Source organism: Haliaeetus leucocephalus, unplaced genomic scaffold (genome assembly GCF_000737465.1).
Source record: "Haliaeetus leucocephalus isolate CR32 unplaced genomic scaffold, Haliaeetus_leucocephalus-4.0 Scaffold1, whole genome shotgun sequence".
Classification (NCBI taxonomy): Eukaryota; Metazoa; Chordata; class Aves; order Accipitriformes; family Accipitridae; genus Haliaeetus; species Haliaeetus leucocephalus.
This window is the reverse complement of record NW_010972437.1, coordinates 6,197,547-6,216,238: the sequence shown is the minus strand read 5'-3', so window position 1 is coordinate 6,216,238 and position 18,692 is coordinate 6,197,547. Positions and strand designations below refer to the sequence as shown.

Sequence of the window (18,692 nt, the reverse complement as noted above, 5' to 3'; positions counted from 1 at the left end):
TTCAAGTTAGAGGGCGTTTTTATTTAATTCCACCCCCACCTCCCCCAGCCAAATTGAGACATGGTGTCTGGAATCTTTGCCAGGTTCTTACCCGGTTCAGATCAGTTGCTTCTCTTTCTCTCACTGATGGCATGTAGTAGCCTTCGTGGGTGGAGTAGGGGTGCCTCTCTGATTGTGGTGGTGTTCATCATAATCTAAGCTGAAGCTACTGACAGCATCACGTCTCGCATGTAACACTCTACTGCACCTGGTAGTCTTTGACATGATGTATACATGTGTTCAAAAGAAATCAAAGTCTATACCTGGTGGTGCTGTCCAAAGCCTCTCTTTATCTCAATATTGGCTTGCCCCTGTTCCAGCCGCTGTGCTGTCACGTCTGTAAGGTATCGCTGATTCCCAGCTGCTGGCATTGCTTTCCCATTGCTCGAGCATGCAGTGTTTTGATGTGTCTTTAAAGTATGGTTTTTTTCTGTCTTCTGCTGTGTGCTCCTTCTTCCAGCTTCAGCATCCTGATGTCTTCTGTTCTAGGTACATGACTAAGCTGACATAACTGTGTTGCCACAGGCTGTGCTTGCTCTCTCTAGAAGGTTGCTGTGCTCCAAGAACTTTGCTGTTGCAAATTTTATCTTGTCATCTGGCATGCAGCATGGTGTGCAGATGGCACAGAAGAAATTTGTTTAGAAGCTACATATCTCCTCTATTACAAGTAGTGGGGAGGCATGCACATAGGTCTGGGATATTGATGATTGCACCGGTTCCCAAAAAGCAAAGGGCACTGGATGCCCAGGGACCATGCTAGTAAGTCCTGCTGGATGCATGGTGCTGCCCCAGACCAGGAATGCGTAGAAGAAAGTCACATAGATCTGATGATGTCTCATGTCATCTTGGACTCCTTGCAGGCATTGCCAGGGCTGGTGCTGCTGGGGAAGAAAGCAGAGAACAGTAGCCAGGCCAGGAGGGGAAAGTGGCAAAAAAAAGTGGTGGAAGCCATGGCCTCCAGGAAACCAAACCTGGGCCTTGCGGAGGGAGGCAGAGAGGACAGCGGTGGATGTGGCATCTTGCCCTGTTGTCATGTCCTTCCCTCTCCAGCCTGTGGTCTAACATGATGTCCACTGACTTCCAGATTTGTTTTTCTTAAGGAAACAAAGTCCAGCAAATGAAAAGGGGGAGGGGAAGAACTGAGCGCAGAAGTGCATGGAAGTCAGTAGTTACGACGTCTTCCTCTGTGAATGGACCACATAGCTTGTAGATATCTATAGGCATTAAAGTTAGTGCCATATGTATGAGTAAAAACTCTGCTTGTGCCCGGAAGGCTGGGTTACAGTGGTTGGGAGCTGTATTGTGAATTTCCTCCGTGCGGTGTGGTTCAGGGCTCAAAGCAACATTACAGTGATGTATTTGGTAGCAGTGGTGCGTGCGTGCGTCTCATTCACACGCAGCTATTCTGCAGGGCGTGTTGAGGGGGTGTCTGAGGAACCAAACAGATTCACGGCTGTGTCTCACCTATCCAGAATCTGCTTCTGCTACCAAAATCTGGCGCGCTAAACCCTCTTCATCTGAGCAAGTCAACAGCCTGTCCCAGGCTGCCGCCTCAGAGAATGGCAGGGACTTTGTAAATAAAGGAAACAATTGAATGATAAGTTCACACTTCAGCACACTGCTTAACAACCTGATAACAGTTAATTACATACAGTATTTTTAAATGCAGCAACAGGGAGATAACTCTTGCAGAGATGGAGCACAGGCACTTGGGCCTCACGACCGAAGGTTAACCTCTTACTACCCATGTCCCTGAAGAGGCCCGTGGCCTGCAGCTCCGAGCCTCACCAGCTTTGAACATTTACTGGCTAGCAGTGACTAAGGGCCATCCCCGTAACATTTCCTGGGCCGCAGGTCGGGGCAGGGGGAAGCTGCGCCCAGCCCCACAACTTGCAGAGCCCCGCTTTGAAAGCATAACCTGTGTGCTGGTGGGTGGGAAATGCAGGGTGGTAAAACAAGGGTCGCCTCCGCCACGGGCAGCAGGTAGAGCACGTCCAGTCGGCAGTCGTTCTGCTTGCTGCAGCTGCGCTGATGTTCGTGTAACTGTAGAAGCTCTTAAGGAAGAAGCCAGCATAAACACAGCTGGAATGGGCTGCAGTCACAAGGCGCTCGTGGCCGTCTGCAAGTCACAGCAGCTGCAGTCAGTGCTACTGCTCTCTGGGCACCGGGTGGGACGTTTCCGTCTCTCCTAGCCCAGTGGGATTGAGGGGTTTGACCCTTGTTATTTAAAACTCAACTTCAGGACATCTGCTGTCAGAGCACCCGCAAAGTTTGTGACTTAATGCAAGTCTAATTAACTGATTTGCCTATCCAAATCTGGAGATTTACACACTTCTGTAGAAGCAGCTGTAAAGTTATAACTTCAGCTGTTTATCATGCCCTGAGCCTTTAAATCTCAATTATTAAAGGTGGTGTTTAATGGCTGGCTGGAAAAGGGGTGGTTACCAGAGTGTTAATGGAGTGCAGCAAGCCAGGAAATCTATAATCTAATGCCTGTATAGAAATGAATGGTTCTAACAAAAGAAAATATAGGGGGGGGGAGGATGTACTTACAGGCTGGTTAGGAGCAAATCAGTACATGAGCACTAGGGGAACAAAGGGGACTGAAATACTACCTGAGGAAAGAAAGAACTGCTTGTTTTTAAGGTCCACCTTGCCCCTAAAAAGCAGCCATCATTCTCTGGATCTCCAGCTTTGCCTTTGTTGCAAAGGTGAACAAAGGAAATGGCACATCCCAGTGAGTTTAACAGAATGTCTGGACCCAGAAAGAAATGAAATGTAAGGAAAAATTACCAGCTACAATCAGTTTCAAAAATCATTTTCTTTTTTTTTTGAAGCATAGTTTTACTACCCAGTTTGTGCCATCAGAGGTGGAATCGACAGCCATGCTTCATCACGGCAATGGGAGAAAATGCTGCAAGGAATGCTTTAATTTAAATGAGAGATGTTTAAAAAAAAAAAAAGCCTAAAACCTTGGTAATAATATTAATAACCACTTCTTACAGGTTTTTACTAGCCCACTAAAGAGCAGATAGCGTGTTAAGATCCCAGCGGCTGAATAGTAAAGACCTGGGCCCGGGTTGTTATTACTTAGGAAGATTCTTTTAATGATTTCTGTTGTTTGTTGAAAATCATTTGAACAGCACAGCCAAATAATCACCATGCTTTAAATTCATTTCACGTGAAAAATGAGAACAGCTTAGAATTTGGGTTTCTGTGTCTTTGACAGCACTTTACAAAAATGGCATGGATAGCAGTAGTGCTGTGAATGGATAGGCAAAGGGAGGAGGCTTCCTTGCTCTGGAGGAGCTCTCCTGGAGCCTGAGCAGCGTGTTTGTTTCCTTCTGAAGAGGGATTTTGACTATGGCAACAGAATTTCTTTTAAATCAAATTAACATCTCCTGAACCACCACAGGACCTTTAATTTCTATCCTGATTGCCTCCAAAACCACGGAGATCTGCAGTAGAGGTTAGGGTGAGGCAAAGAGATCTGGGTAGTATGCCTGGCATTTGTGCTGCTGCTGGGCTGGGGCCAGCGTTGGGGTCTCGCCTCTCTGCATCTCTCTCTCTTCTCATTTTTTGCCTGCTCTTGAAGGAAGTAGCTGGCTTGTGTCATGGCAGGGGTAGCAGGATCCCTACGTCCATTGGAGCTACTGCACAGTAATGGAGTACAAATATTACCATAAGGGAGATTTCACTTTAGCATCTCACCCCAGTGGTGGCAGTTCTGCACGTGTTCAGTACTTCTTCGTACTAGTTTGAGTCTGCATTGAAATGCAAAATTCAGCTGAGAAACCTAAATGTTTGCTTCTCTTGCTGGCTTAACATGCATATGTCCTTTAAAAAGAAGTTTTCTTCCCTCCAGTGTAACTTGGCCGGCATCATCGCAGAAACGTGAAGCAAGAGACCAAAGGCCAAGAACTCTTTTAGTCTATAGGAAGAGCTTTCAGCCCCTGCTGATCTGCAAAACAAAAGACCAAAGGGACCTTAAAATCTCATCCAGGTCTCTCCCCGACAGAGCATGGGGGTTCCTGAGCAACAAGCATGACTGCTTAGCATTGAGAGTAGGTTACCAATGCCAAGAGGTTAATGACTCACACGGTATTATGTTGTGTTGAATAATGAGTAACATATGAAATGACACATGTTGTAATGACTCGCTACTTAAAGTACCAATCTACTTAAGATCCCTTTAAGCTTGAAGAGATCACAGAATAGCGATGTCTTGTTCAATAGGTGCTACTTTATGCCTCCTGGTAGAAGAGATGTACCATGCCTGAAAGCATATGAACAAAACAAGTGAGGAATTGAGTAGGAAGGATTATTGGACTAGTTGTTTTGAATGCTTATTGGGCATTTATAGAGCACCGGCTAGTATATTTGGGGGTTTGTTGCTGTTGATTTGAGGGTTTTAATCCTGATTATCGCAGTTCCTATATTTGTAGGTTGAATTTAGGGAAGGAAAGAAAGGGGGGCTTTGCCTGCAGGATGGGATTATCAGAAGCTAGTCTGAGATCTGTTGTGGAAAATAAACGAACGCTGGAGCAAAGGAGCAACACAATGTTTTATGGCTTCATTGCTGATGAGAGGGGGTTTAATTAAATGGCACTGTAAATTCTGATATTAACCAATCTGTGTCATAGTTTGCTCCATTAGGGATTGAGAACAATTGGTTTGCTTGCATGCAAAATAGGCTGTTCATGCTGTCATAATAAATCGTATATAATCTTATAGTAAAGTTTTAAACTTGTCACACTACTGTTTTCCTATCTTACAGTTGTTTCTGCAGTCTGCTTATCTGCATAGAAAGCTAGTATTTGACTAAACTTGATGCTTGGTCCTGGATGTAAAAACAAGGGGGACATCTAAATGTCTCCAATTGCTAAGAACTGCCCATGGAGCTGCTGGGGCCCAACATCTCTCAAAATGTGGCCCTCTGCACACAATAAAGGACTTCGTTCTCCAGCTGCTTTAAGGCCGGACTTCAACTAGAGTAATGTAAACGTGTCTATGCACTTACTTTCTGGGATTGTGGTGCTTTTGCTGTTTGTTTCTAAACATTCCAAGCCATAATACAGTAGAGAGAGACAAAAACTATGCATATAAGCTCTTACGTTCAGGCCAGTCAAGGCCACTGTTAAACTTTGCAAAACTGCATGCAAGGGAAGAGAATCAGGCCTGCCTGCATTGCATCTGAAATGTACTCTTGCTTGAATTTCGAACAAACTCCTTCTCCAAATCCAAAACAAATATGAATTCTTTAAAAAGGGGAGAGAGATTTTTCTGCTCTTTCCCCCCCCCCCAGTAACGCAGGTCATGAAACAATCATTATTTTTATGGGTCTGCAAAGCCTATAGAAGTCAAAGCTATGTAATATACATTGCAGAGTGTTCTGCTAATCCAGTCCAACCGCAGTCGTGCCTGGCCCAGGGATGAGGGTCTGGTAACTGGAAACCTGACACTGAAGGAATTCCAAACACAGTCCTCAAACTAAAAACAGCTCTCTCTGCATGGCATGTGCTACATGAGAGCCAGGGATTGTATTCGTTTATGTTATCTGATTTTTTAGCCTTGTATTGTTGATAAAAGAACAGGAGAAGAAAGCACCTCCACCAGCTCAGCCCATAAATAATCTGTGTGTGGTGTGTTTGAGGTTAGTATGACATTGCTAGACATCTGCCTTCTTCTGAGAGGTACAAGCCTCTCTCACAGACAGCAGCCACTGAGCACTTCCCTGTGCTGCAGATTCTTCCCAGTGCTAAGATACCAAATTTGTTTTCCAGTGACTTTTTAAATGCAAACCCCATCATCAGCTATGGGAAGTGTTGGTCTGAAATGGCAAAGAATATTTGTTATAGGACTATCTCGCCTATTTAGATACAGAGACAGACTTTAATGAAACTCAGAGTCATGCAGTGATGTTTTTTGAAAGCTGCAGTGATTACAAAAAAATATATATTTTTTAAGTTATATGCACATTGAAAATTAAGCAACAGAAGTTCTTTCTGCCACTGACTACAAACAGCACTGCGGTGTCTTTAATACTGTATCTGGAGAGATAGGGACTACATAGTCTTTTCAGTCAGTTGTTTATAGCGTATGTTGAGAAGAGCTTTATAAAGACACAGTGTAATGTATTTGATACTGTAAGATTGTTTGCTTGCATAATTTAATTCTTACATCAGCTTCTCCTTTCTTCTTTAAAAGTAGATCCTCCTGGCTGAGAACAAACAGCCTGCAATCACGATGCATACAATAGAGTTCTTCGGTGAGAATTTGGACACAGATAGGACCTTGTTGCTTTCTCCTGTTCTTTAATCACAGCCTGAGCTGCCTGATGCCATCACCCGGAGTCTCTCTATGTCTTGCTTAGACATGAAAGAGACTGCAGCCAAATGTGGGCTTTCCATTTGCCACTTAGTCTGTGGCTGTCTTTGAAGTTTATTTCAAGAAGTACTCCCTGACAAAGTAAGAAGGCCTTTTTTCATGTGAGATTATATCCCTTGCAAAATATTCTCTCAGCAGCGAGGAGACAGTGATGTAAGAAGAGAGCATTCCCTTCCTTGCTTTTTACCAGGTACTAAGAGCATGACCTCTGTGATTCTCCCTATAGAACAGAGGCAAGAAAAACTCTTTGTCATGATGAAATCCAAACCCCCAACATGATGGGGCACAGCATGAACAGCCAGACCATCATTTTGCTTTCCTTTCCTTTCAGATAACCCAACCATGTGTCTCGTGGCTGATGTTAAAGGTGACCTGCAAATGAGGGTTAACAATGAAACACAGTGAACCTGAAATGAAATTATTTTTTTCTGGTTGTTTTTTGAAGCATCAGGTATTTAGGCCAGTCTACCCTGTGAGATTGTCCACAACTGAAGAATACTGAAATAGAGGCTTTAAAAAAAGGGGGGGGGGGGGGGGGAACTGCAGGAAGCAAAAAGTGTTTTACTTAGGTTTTTTGAAACCTACAGATACCTGTTTAACTTCAATGACTAAATAACATTTTGGGTAAAAGAAGCCTTTCTTAAGTATTCTGAATCCTTTGGTTCAGTTTTAAATAAACCCAGAAGCTCTTAAAAATTCTGCAGCAAAGCCAGAAAATATTAGATTTTATATTCTTTGTGCTTGGAAGATAAATAAAGCAAGGGTAGAAAAACAAACTACTTCAGGCTTTATTTGTTACAGGGAAAACAACAACACACATACTGTTAATTGAACATCAGTCACGAGTTACCTGCTTTATTTTGGACAAGGCTACTTCGTACTCTTAAAGCTCAAAATGGATCACAGTTTTTACCTGCTGAATCATTTAGAAGATAAACCAGTAGAGCTGCTAACCAGCATATGAAATGATATGGCAAAACATGTTTGTAACTACCTCTGTGTGTGATCTATAATTTCTCTGCAGGGGAGGGTGATATTTCACTTCCCCACAATAGAAAGAACATTTCAAGGGGTACCTTGCCTGTGACATTTTTGAGGAGTGCATTTTCACACTGCCCTACCAGTTTCACTCCTTTCTTGAACCTGGTGCTTCTGCCTCCCTTCCTTCCACTGCTTCCTTCAGCAGCAGCCTCTGCTTTTAGCTAGACCCGCATCACTGATGCATCTTCCAGTGGGAGCCAGCAGAGCTGAACGATCAGCAGAAACACTTTTTTGAGCTCTGAGATCAGTTCCTTCCCAGGATGTTGTGTCGGCTTCCCTACCTTCTGCCTGCCATTAATTTCACTGGACCCACAGGTCAAACAACTGGCCAAAAATCTGGAAAACGGCTGACGGTCAGAGCAGCTCCTACCCAGCATGTCTTCTCAGAGGGCACGCTCCTGGCCCGGTCCTTTTGAGTGGCTGGACCTGCTTGACCCAATTTGTGGATTTTTGATCACTCCCCTGGGTCACTGATTTTCCACTTGAGGTTATTGGTTTGACCCCCAAACCATGGGTCACTTGGGAGGTGTGATATGGCCCTGTGAACTCTGAACTCATCAGAAGCCAACAAAAACAGCAAGGGAGGGGAGAAGAATTTCATTAGGGCCTCCTCAGAGGTGGCAATGTCTGCCGAGTGAAAAGGCAGGGGTTGTTTTGCTGCTTGAAGAAACAAGCGTAGCATCTACGAGGGGCTGCCAAGAAGAAAGTATTTGGTTTGAGCCATTATGGTCATTTCTTTAAGGATAAACAACAGCATATACTTTTACACCATGAGCTATCAAGTGAAAATGGTGTTGCTTTAGGGGATCCCTGCTCTTCCTGCTGGGAACTGCTCCCAGTGTCTCAGACTTACTCCTAATGGTGACAGCATTTTTACAGCCAGAGCTTGGTATCTGTAGGTGTTTCTTCTACCTTAAAAAAGATTGACTTTCTGATGGTTAATTTGACACACTTGGAGAGGAAAGGGCTGTTTTTTCCTGTATTTTAAGACCTGTCAGATGGAGGTTCGTGACACAGGTTCATGGAGACTCCCAAGGCTGGTTGGTTGCACTGTGAGCAGCTCCCTAAGAACAGACTTCACCGGGCATGGCTGGTAGGTGAGGAAGAATGAATCCTCAGGAGATAACTCAGCTTCAGCATGCAGTGCTGGTCATAAAAGGGACGAATATTCTGTCATCATTGTAGCATGTGTATCTGTATGTGTAACACTCACTGGGATCACCAGGGGAAGTGAGCTGGAGAGTGTGGTGCAGCCACGAGGATATCTTTCATGAAATTTCCCCCTGTTATGCTGCCCAGGGGCAGCCTTTGGGGCAGTTACCAGAGTTTCCCAAGATTTTACTCATGCGAGACTTTCTGGTAATCATTGGTTAGATCACTGCTTGTATTATTGCCAAGGCTGCTAAAAAACCTCACATACCTTCTGTCTTCCCAGGGCTTTCCTAAAGGATCCAAGTGAAGTGGATTCAAGCCTTGTCTCTGTGTACAACCTCTCCTCCCAGCTGCTAAGCCCTGACTCTGAGAAAGGCACTCGAGAATGATACCACCTATGGGTGTTTCACCCTCAGAGAAGGGAAACTAGTGCTAAGAGTGAACAGCTTGGGTATTTTTTTATTTTTTAGAAAGATTTTGCCCTTCCCACATGTTCCGCTCTGCAGTTTGTCTACACAACCAGAGACGGTATTAGCTGCAAGTGAACTGATGGTGGATTTAGTTTTGCAGCACAGGTAATGGCAACAAAGACCTGATGGCACAAGCTCAAGCAGTTTGGGTACATGCTGCTGTCTGGCACGCTTGTGCTTTGATTGCTCAGGCTCATCTTCACTGCACAGTCCTAGGTCAGAGCTGCCTGAATGCACTACCCTCTGCACAGTCCCAGCTTCTGTGGCAGCAGTGTCACACTGTCTCCTAGAACTGGACTGGCTGAGCTTTCCTGGAAACAGGTTTTTTGGCTGGATGGCAAACCACATCCCCCTCTTTTCCTGCAACATCCAGACCTGTCGTGTGAGTTGAGGGATGAGCTGTGTGCTGAAGGCTCAGTAGATGATGCTGGTGGCTCAGTCCTGTTCTCAACAGTTATTTTGGTACCAATTAATCTTGAATTTGTTATTTTGGAGTAATTCAATTTTGCAGTTACAGCTCTGTCCAAAAGCTACCTGGCTCTTCAGTGAATTCTGGATCAGGTTCCAAGCTCAGTCCTTTTTTAATGTGATCCACAATAATTTGGTTGATTATAGCTGCCAATGAGAACATTTTGTAAAATCTAATATACAGGATTTTGAGCTTTATCCTTATATTAAAAGGTGATGGGTGTAGGTTTGACATTTGTTCCTATTGGTTTGCTGCTTGACACAAAGCAGTTCCTACCATTGCAGAAGCCTTTTACGATTGGACGTGTGGTTTTGCACACAGAGGAATTAAAAGCTGAGTGTGATGGGACGGACTAGTGAACAAGGCTTCATGTAGAAATACATGGAACAACTCTTTGGCCTGCTGTGGAAATTAGGCTTTGTTGCAAGGCGTAGGTGTGTGAGCAGAGACAGCAGTTGTCTCAATACATGCAGTTAAGAGTCCTTTCGGTATCTCACAGGGTGGCTTCAGGCCCTTCAGCACTTTGTCTGGACTGTCTCACCGCGGGGGTGGGGAGCCAGGAGTGCCTGTCTTTTATAATGTTCTGTTTTTAAAGCAAAAAGTCTCTGGGGAGCATAGGGTCCTAAAAGTCCAAGGCCTGGAATTCTTCCTTTTGCTCTTTCCATTTTAAACAGGAAACATTTGCACTAAGTTATTCCAGGGGGAGAATTGTAGGTTCATTTCAAGGCAGATAATGTTTGTTCATTGCCTATGTCCATGATTTACCCCATGGGCTTAAATGAGTGCAGCAGAAAACCACATGTTTTGTTTTACTTCATGCAAAACAAGTTCCATTGGAGTCTGGGAGCCCAGATTAGGAAAGGGGGAGCATGCTTGTAAAATCTCTGTGTGAACAAAAGAGAGGCATTGACAAATTGTGAACACCTGATCTGCTGTACCAGAATGATGACTTTTTTAATAAATCTATGTAAAGAATATTTAAACAGTTGATGAGTTCAGTCCCAACACCACAGAGCAGGTGTAATTGATTTATACTTTCAGGCCCTGTTTTGGGTCAAAACCCTGCCGTCTTCCTTCAGCTCTCACTTGGAGAGAAGCTTCCTCTGCAGTCAATGGGAGGTTTTGCCCAAAGTGCAAAGACATTTGCAATCAGACTGGCAAAAACTCCTAATTGAGTTGAACTTTGGGGGATGCTCTGGTGACATGTCTGTAAGAACAATTATTTTTGCCATTTCAAAAGTATCACAAGTTAAGCTGTACTAGGAAAAAATATCAATGCTTCATTAGTGCAAATCATGGAATTAAGATGCAGAAAGCTACAGAGAGGGCTCCATGGCACATCCTCAGGGATGGCATGTTCACATGTTGCTTTTTACATGAACTAGAGCTTGTCAAATCCATACTGATGCAGACAAGTTACAGGGCTGTTGTAATATCAGGCCTTCTAGATCACAGGAGTTTTTTTGAAACCCCATTGGCAGCTCACCCATTAAACACAGATATTGTAGCCTGACATCCCTAGTGTTTCTTCCAGGACTTCCAGTTTTTTCCAACTACGGTGTTTGGAAAGTTTTACGGTCTGACATGTTAGGGGAAAAAATAGTGGGAAATGGCTTGGAAAGCATGAATATTTGTGCATGTATAGCTTATGGGATTTGCAGACTTGCAGACCCAACTCATCTGTTTATCCTCAGGCTAGATAAGATTCAGTCAAACACGCATTGTTTAAAGGAGCTTTGTTTCCATTACGGCAAATGGATCACTGGAGGCTGACTTTAGGAGCTGAAGGGCTCCAGTGCTCCCCCATTGTAAAAGGGCTGTGGTGTGCGCTGGACCCTTCCTCTAGTGTCCTGGGTATTACAGACTTTTGTAGAATGCAGGTGGGAGGCTTGTTATCCTTCAGAAGTTCTTTTGATTCATCTGGACCTGTCATGCTTGAGGTGGCATTTCCTTTCCCAAAGTAGACATAGATTGTGAGTACAATAATGTGTCACTGGGCTAGTAGACTGCCTTTTTATGAGCTTTATTATGTTTTTCATCCTCAGGCGTGGACCTGCAGAGCCACTGGAATATTTAACAGGGCCACGAGTAATATACAAAGAGAGAGATCTTCCCTACTACCAAGGAGGACAGCCTGTTGTCCACCCATCTAAGGGGAACTACATCCGTGCACCGGACACGAGAGTGGCAGAATTGAGGTACTCCCATTACTACCCAGCCCAGCCTGTCACAAACCAGCATAAAGGACCCCTCCGGCAGGATGTGCCACCTTCCCCTCCTCAGTCCCACCGAGCACCAGCTTATAATGAAATTGTCCGACACCGTGGGACCAGTCCAGACCAGTACCAGTACAGGCAACAGGATCCCAGGCAGAAGAACCCCATGACTGCAGCAGTATAGCCACACACTGGACTTGCCAGCACAGCCCAGGAGGAATCCCCTCGGACGTCATCCTTGTAGAGTTGTTCCCCAGTGTAGCTGCCTATAAGAATGGCACACAAGACCTGGAGTCATTCTTACTGAGCTGGGCTCAGCGTAGGTGCTTTCTAACAGGCGAACGTGAGGTACGACGTGTTTTGAGTACATGAGGTACCAGACAGTTGAGTATTTTTTGATTCCTTTTAAAAATAGAAAGTGGCTGCTGGTAATGAAGCGCAACACTTAATACACCTCAGGGCTATTGACCGAATCCAGTTACACCTGTACAGTACGTAGCTGTCTGTGTAGGGGCAGTGGTGTCACCAGAGTCTGCTTCAGAGTGCTGTTGTAGGGCCTTTAAGTGAGAACACAGGACACAGTACGGACTTCATGCAGAGCTGAGGATCTCGTGTAATCCAGTGTGTGATCATGAGTTGACAAGGGACTGCCACGGAGGTAGCGGACGCATTCCAGGCACATTCAGACCAGCAGCTCTGTGCTTTAAGGATGCTGCAGTTCCACATTTGTAATCTGGCCTCTGTCTTCCTCTTTCCGTTTGATGGTGGCAGCATTTATCTTGTAGCCTTCATTTTTTGCAGTTTGTGTAGCAAGATTCTACTCTTACTGCACCTGCTGCATTTGGAGTAAGGCGAAAAGCTTTATCTGCCATGCTTGGGCAGGCTCACAGAGGACAAGGCAGCCAGTCACCTGAGAGGTGTGTGTCTGTAGATGTGCGTGTGTGTGCTTGTGAGCGTTTCTTAGCTATACAGTGTGCACTCTTTAAATGTAAACCCTGGAGATCAGATCCTCAGCTGCTGTCAAGGAGCGTCGCTCTTGGGGTTTCAGTGGAGCTGGCCTATAAGAAGTGGCTGAGGAGGTGACCGCAGGCATGGACTCAATAATTCGTATGAAGTTACTGTATCGGGTGCTGCCTCGGCTGGGGCAGGGCAGCGCCTTCCCAGCCCGCTCTGGCCAGGGTTACAGCGAAGTGCCTGCCAGCAACGTGCCTGGCCACCGCGTGAAGGCACCTGTGGGCGCGGGGCCCACCCTCAGTCCCCCAAGTGAAGCTCAGCCTCGGGCAGCGCCAGGCCGGCGCCAAGTGCCAAACTACTCGAGTTCCTGAAGCCAGGGGCCATCAGGCCAGCAGGGAGAGGGGCTTTTCACGGCGAGGAGTGAGGGAAAAGACAAGGAAGGCAACAGGGAGGGCTTCAAGACCCTGGGGCCCAGGGAGAAGAGGAGAGAATAGCAGTTTGTAGCAAGTTATTTGCAGCAGTGCGTAGGAAGAGAGACAGTGTGGGTGGGGAGAGGGGGCCAGCAGTGCAGCAGAGCCGCGGGGGGACAGGGCAGAGGGGTATGTGCCTTGTACGTGGGGTATACGTGGCTCTTTGCCCTGCGCAGCCTGAGCTTGCCCTGCAGCCAGCCTGGGAGGAGATCAGAAATGCAGGGTTCCAACCACAGGGACCTGTGATACCCAGCCCAACAGGGCTGTGGATGCTCAGAGATCTGTCTCAAGGATTTTGTCACAGGGAAACCATACGGTCTTGCCACCTAGGAATATATTTTGTGAAATTTCCAAGTGTCCTTAATTCCTCGACTTCTGCCTTTTGGGAGTGCTATTAAACCGTTTGGGCTCCTTCGCTCATCAGGGAGAGACTGTGACCTGGCCAAGGATTAAACACAAGGATTTCTTTGATGTCTTTTTGACACCTTTGGTATGCAACAGATTAAATCACATCAGTCACTTCCCAGGCATTAAATATCACCAGGAAGGTTTGTCCTGCTCGGAGCATGTCCCTTTACTAGATATCCCTGGGAAAAGGGCTTGTTAGAGTAAGAGGTCCGTAAGGCGCAGGACAGGGTGGGTCTGTGCTCTGCTGCTTGCCAGGGGCCACCACCGGTAGGTAATGGCCCTGACGAGAAGCAGCATTTAATCCCAGCCAAAGTTTCTTCTGTGCTGCTAATGCTGGTGAGAGACTGGCATAACCCTGAGGCACGGGGAGCACTTGCAGCTGGCCGGCAGGCTCTAGCATTTGCATTCACACCGCTCTCTACCCACCAGCTGGGCTGGGAAGAAGAGAAGAGGAGACAGCTTTGGGGTGGTGGGGGGACATCTCCATGATTCAGATGATACAGGGCTGGGCTCCCTGGGGTAGGGGCAGGCGCAGCTCTCAATCCAGTCAGGAGGAAGCATTGGTGGGAGGGAGAGAGGGAGAGGAATGCAACTGATTATGAAGCAAGTGTGTTCAGTTCTTGTTCCATTTCTTTCTGCCCTCTTCCCTAGTAATGTAGCGAGGGAAAAACCTCTGGAGGGAGGGTTGGATGTAAAGCTGGATGTCTCAGTACCCTCCATAAATAAGGCGCATTCCCCAAGGAAACTGCCTGTCGTGTACGTGCTGTACGCAGCCTTGTACTTCTCTCAAAGAGTTTTAGATGCTGCAGGATACTCAGCCAGGACTTGGCAGCCACAGGGTAGCCGCTGGTGTTATGAAGGCCCACTGAAAGTGAAGCGAAAACAAATTAAAATACTTTCCTTTCCCTCCTTGAAATATAACCCCTGATACATTTGATCCAGCTGTAAAGAAACTAGTATATTTGCGACAGTGGCTTTATCAAGCCAGGCCACAATTAAGAACAGCTCTGAATATAAGCTACTGCCTTTATAAATCACTCTCAAGTAAGCCTTCAAATGGCATCACAGCACAGTGAACAGAACTTATTTACAGTATTTCAAGAGCCAGGGCCAAATAAAATCTGGATGGAAACAGCTCCTGGGTTATTTATAGCCTTTGAAGGACCTGCGCAATTGTCTCCCGTAACCTGAATCTCTCCTTAAGGGCTCCCCTTGACTGCATCCGCTCCACTCAGTTGAGGCGGACAGATTAAACAAACACCTTTTGAGCTGTTAATCTTGCCCAACAGGTTATTAAATGATGCTCTGCTGCTAGTTCAGTACAGAGCTTCTTCCAAAAAAAAAAAAAAAGTGCTATAAGTATAATATATGGATGCATCCTACAGGTGAGGAGCTAAGGAGGAAGAACAGTCTGACCTAGCTGGGGGAAAAAGACCAAAAAGTATTACAGACCATCTCATCAATCTCTGGTGCCATTGTTCTGGGAGAAAATTGCCATTTGCTGGTTTAATATCTGGTAGAGGTACGGTATTTTCAAAAGTATAATGTGTAACTACAGTGTATATATAGTCAGCTTCTCTGCAGTGTAAAATGTATGATTTTAGCACCATATTGTGGAAAAATATGTACCGTGCAGAATTCACGAGGTGCTACAACTGACGGTTGAAAATACACACTTGCAAAATCCAAAAGAGCCGTTAAGTAACAAGTTGTTCTTTTCCCCATATGTCCATATGTTTGGGAAAATTATGAGTCTGAAATGCTCTTGACACGTAATTGCCTCGCACTCCCTCATCCAAAATGTGCCAGTCCAGCAGTAAAGTTACTGACGTAGCGGGTGTGAAGGGAGAGTTTGGGTTTGCCGCAGGAGCAGCGTGCCATAAGTTGTGTGAACAGGAGTCAAGACAAGGGGGAGAGAGGCCCGCTCTCACGTGAAGCTGGAAGCTTTGATTTCTTGAGCTGGTGGCGTGCAGCCTGCATTTCTGGCTCTGGCGTGGGGCCAGCCGGGCCCAGCAGTTGAAAGATTAAGAGATAGAAAAAGAGCCTGTGGATTTTCTGAGTGACCACCCACTAGTGAGCCATGATCTTGGCCTGTGAGCAGACATTACCACTGTGATATATTATGATGCAGAAGTCTCTAGGCACCCCTCGAATGCATAAAGAAGTATCAACTGCCCTTTGTGGGAAAAAAAAAAAGGGTAACTAAGCATTAAAAAAGCAAAAAAAAAAAAAAAGGCTCCTGCCTTGAAAAAGTGCATGCAGCCCTGAATTCCAATTCACTCCAGCTTCCTGATCTAGAAATAGCTTCACATGCTGCCTAATTTTTTTACAGATGAATTGTGCTACCTCCTCCTCCCAGCCGTCACAGATTTGTTTATCAGAGAGTTAGTGCTGTGAGTGAATCCTACCGACTGCTCTGCCAGGGCCGCATCCTGACATTCTGCTCTGAGCAGGGGCTGCTTTGCACTTCCAAAAGGCCCTACACCTGTGCTCTCTGTCACAGTTGCTCTGCAGAGTCTCTAAGCCTTACGTGCAAAATCGGAAGCACTATTCACTATCTCTGCATAGAAGAGAAGGCTTTACAAGACACTATTCTGTTATTGTGGGGGAGAGAGGTGTTTGTGATCCTGACAATACCTGTGTGTTTAAGTGAAACTGATTTAAAAATCATTGTTTTGGGGGAGAAATTCAACACACAATTTGAGAAGTTTTTTCTAGTACCACATCAAAGATTTTGATCTTTTGTTACATATGGCTATATAAATTTTACCTGTTTTATTTTGCATTAAAATAAAGGCTTTAAGACTATATATGATTCTGTATTTGTATGTAGAGTCTTTCTCTTCTTTGTATCTACGAAGTCATCCTCACCCCTGGATGTGATTTGATATTAGAAGATTGTGCATGATCAGGCTGGATCAGAATTGGTAAGGTGACTTTTTAAAAACAAAACAAACCACAACAGCCATGTGCTGCCTTGTAGGGAAAAAAACATCACAAGGCTTAACTTGATTTCCTCTCAAATCTGCATTGTCTTCAGTTGCAGAGCTGGAGTCCTGATTTCATAGCCCTGATTGAAAGGAGAAGCGAGAGAGAAGTCCCTTGCCATCTCGGCAAATTTCAGCTTGGGCAACTGTGTGTTCGTTGCTAAAGTTCCCCAGACAGTTTCATCTCAACATCGAGCTCTTCTCTTGGTATTGGTAGCAACCAAGGTGTTCTGCGGCTGTGTAGCAGGTACCAGGTCCAACCAGCTGAGGCTGTATTTCAGTGAGATGGCTGCAGCGCTATCTTGCCAGAGATTTAGGACTCCTTGAAAGTTTTACACAGGTACTTAACTTGAAGTACGTGGGTCATTTCGCTGAAGCTGATGACACTACTTTTCATACTCCAGATTATGCGCAAGCATAAATCTTTGTAGGATCAGAGCTGTGGGTTGCAGAGCACACTGAGATTCAGGCGAGAGTGTTATGTTGGATGAAGTAATTTTCAAAATAGCAGATACTTAAGTGAAAAGTCACTAGAACAGGGAGAAGGAAGAATGTTGCCTTTCTGAGATGAAAATTCTGTTTTACTACAAAGAAAAAGAGTAAAAGAACAAAACAGAAGGAAAGAAAAGTGCAGAAGGTTTGCAGCACAAGATACAGCAGAAATTGCAGTAATGGTTCAGTAAAAATAAATGTGTACTGCACTCCAAAATATTTTGAATTCAGATCTTGGTACTTATGGCCAAGACAGTTCATGGGCAATTCCGAGTCAATTTTAGCATGTATTAAATTATAATTGATATAGATGCCAATTTTGAAAGTTATCAGGTCATAGGTTGCCCTCATAGCTAAAAACTGGACAAATAAAACACTGATACCTCAGTTTCCCCTTCTGCTGAAGTTGTACAAAGAGTGGCAAAAGACAAACTAGGAGTGTATTAAAAGCTGGAAACTCGGTGACCACAGTTTCAGAAGGTGCTCCTTCTGCCTTGGCAGTGGTCTCCCATGGTTTCCCCCACAGTAGCACTCGCTTCCCTGGAACTTGGGCTCAGGTTAAGATCTGTTTTGCAGTCACTGCATAAAGAAGTATGTGGAGCCATTTGACTGTTAATTAATTTTAATGAGCCAGACTACCCCCTCGTGAGACCCGTATTCTGCTGTAAGCAGCGCGGGCTGCAGTCAATGCCTTTCCCCACAGAGGGTCTCCGAGCTGGGTTACTCGCCCCAGCAGAAATGCAGTGACCTGCTGCAACATGGCAGCAGTTGAGCCCTACCCAGGGGCAGAGCGTAGCAGCCTCCCGGGGCGAGGACTGTGGCAGCCGCGCTACTAGGGAGGCTTTGGCGTTATCGAGATTGAAGTGGAGCTGGGCTGCTCCTGCAGCCTCCCAGAAGGCATTCAGGGCTTTTAATAAGCCTCAGAGGCCTCTGGCCCAAAGGCTCTGGGGGCCTCCTGAGGAGGTTGCTCAGGGTCCCTGCGCTTGGTGTGCTCGTCCCTGCGGAGAAGGTGCGGAGGTGCTGAGGCATGGCTTGGGAAAGTGTGGAAACAAATGAGACTGAGAAGGGATCCTACTTCCCAAGCATGGGATCTGCTCCGGGGAGGGCGGCTCTGCCGCTGTTTTTCCCCATGGGCTGGAAGGGAGTGCCTGATACAGGCAACTGGAGAGACAGGATTGCTCTAGGAATCAGGAAGGGGGGGGCGGGGGGGGAGTTGGAAATGACAGGGAGAGGCAACTGAAGCAAAGGAAGAGGGATGAGAAATTAAAATAGGTTGGGAAGAGGAAGGTGGGGGGGGGGGGCAGACCTGAGCAGGAAATACGTGGTGGAGAGAAGAGGGGATTGTCCCCTATGTGTGAAGTTCACATACCAGCAAGGAAGGCGGCACTTTCTGAGACACTGACCACTGCTCCCCAATTTCCATTTTGCATCCCAGGCTTGTGACACCCCCCCACTGAGCCCAGAGTCAGGACCTGTTTGCAGCACAAAGCTACTTGTGCCTGAGGGAGGAAGCAGAAGGGCAAGTAGGAATTGTGAGGAAACCCATCAACCAGTATGAGGAGAGAGAGACACCCCTCACCCATCACTGCCCCCTCTCCTAGATCACA

The 18,692-nt window shown here is 45.8% G+C and overlaps 1 protein-coding gene across 1 annotated transcript in view; it reads left to right on the top strand.

The window, feature by feature from the left end:
• PARD3B (par-3 family cell polarity regulator beta) overlaps nt 1-12,209 on the top strand; it is a 430,355-nt gene extending 418,146 nt beyond the window's left edge. The window contains exon 23 of the mRNA XM_010565338.1: nt 11,604-12,209. Within this exon, the coding sequence (XP_010563640.1) occupies nt 11,604-11,958 (355 nt within the window). The 3' untranslated portion in view covers nt 11,959-12,209. The remainder of the gene's footprint in view (nt 1-11,603) is intronic.
• The last annotated feature ends 6,483 nt before the right edge of the window (nt 12,210-18,692 follow it).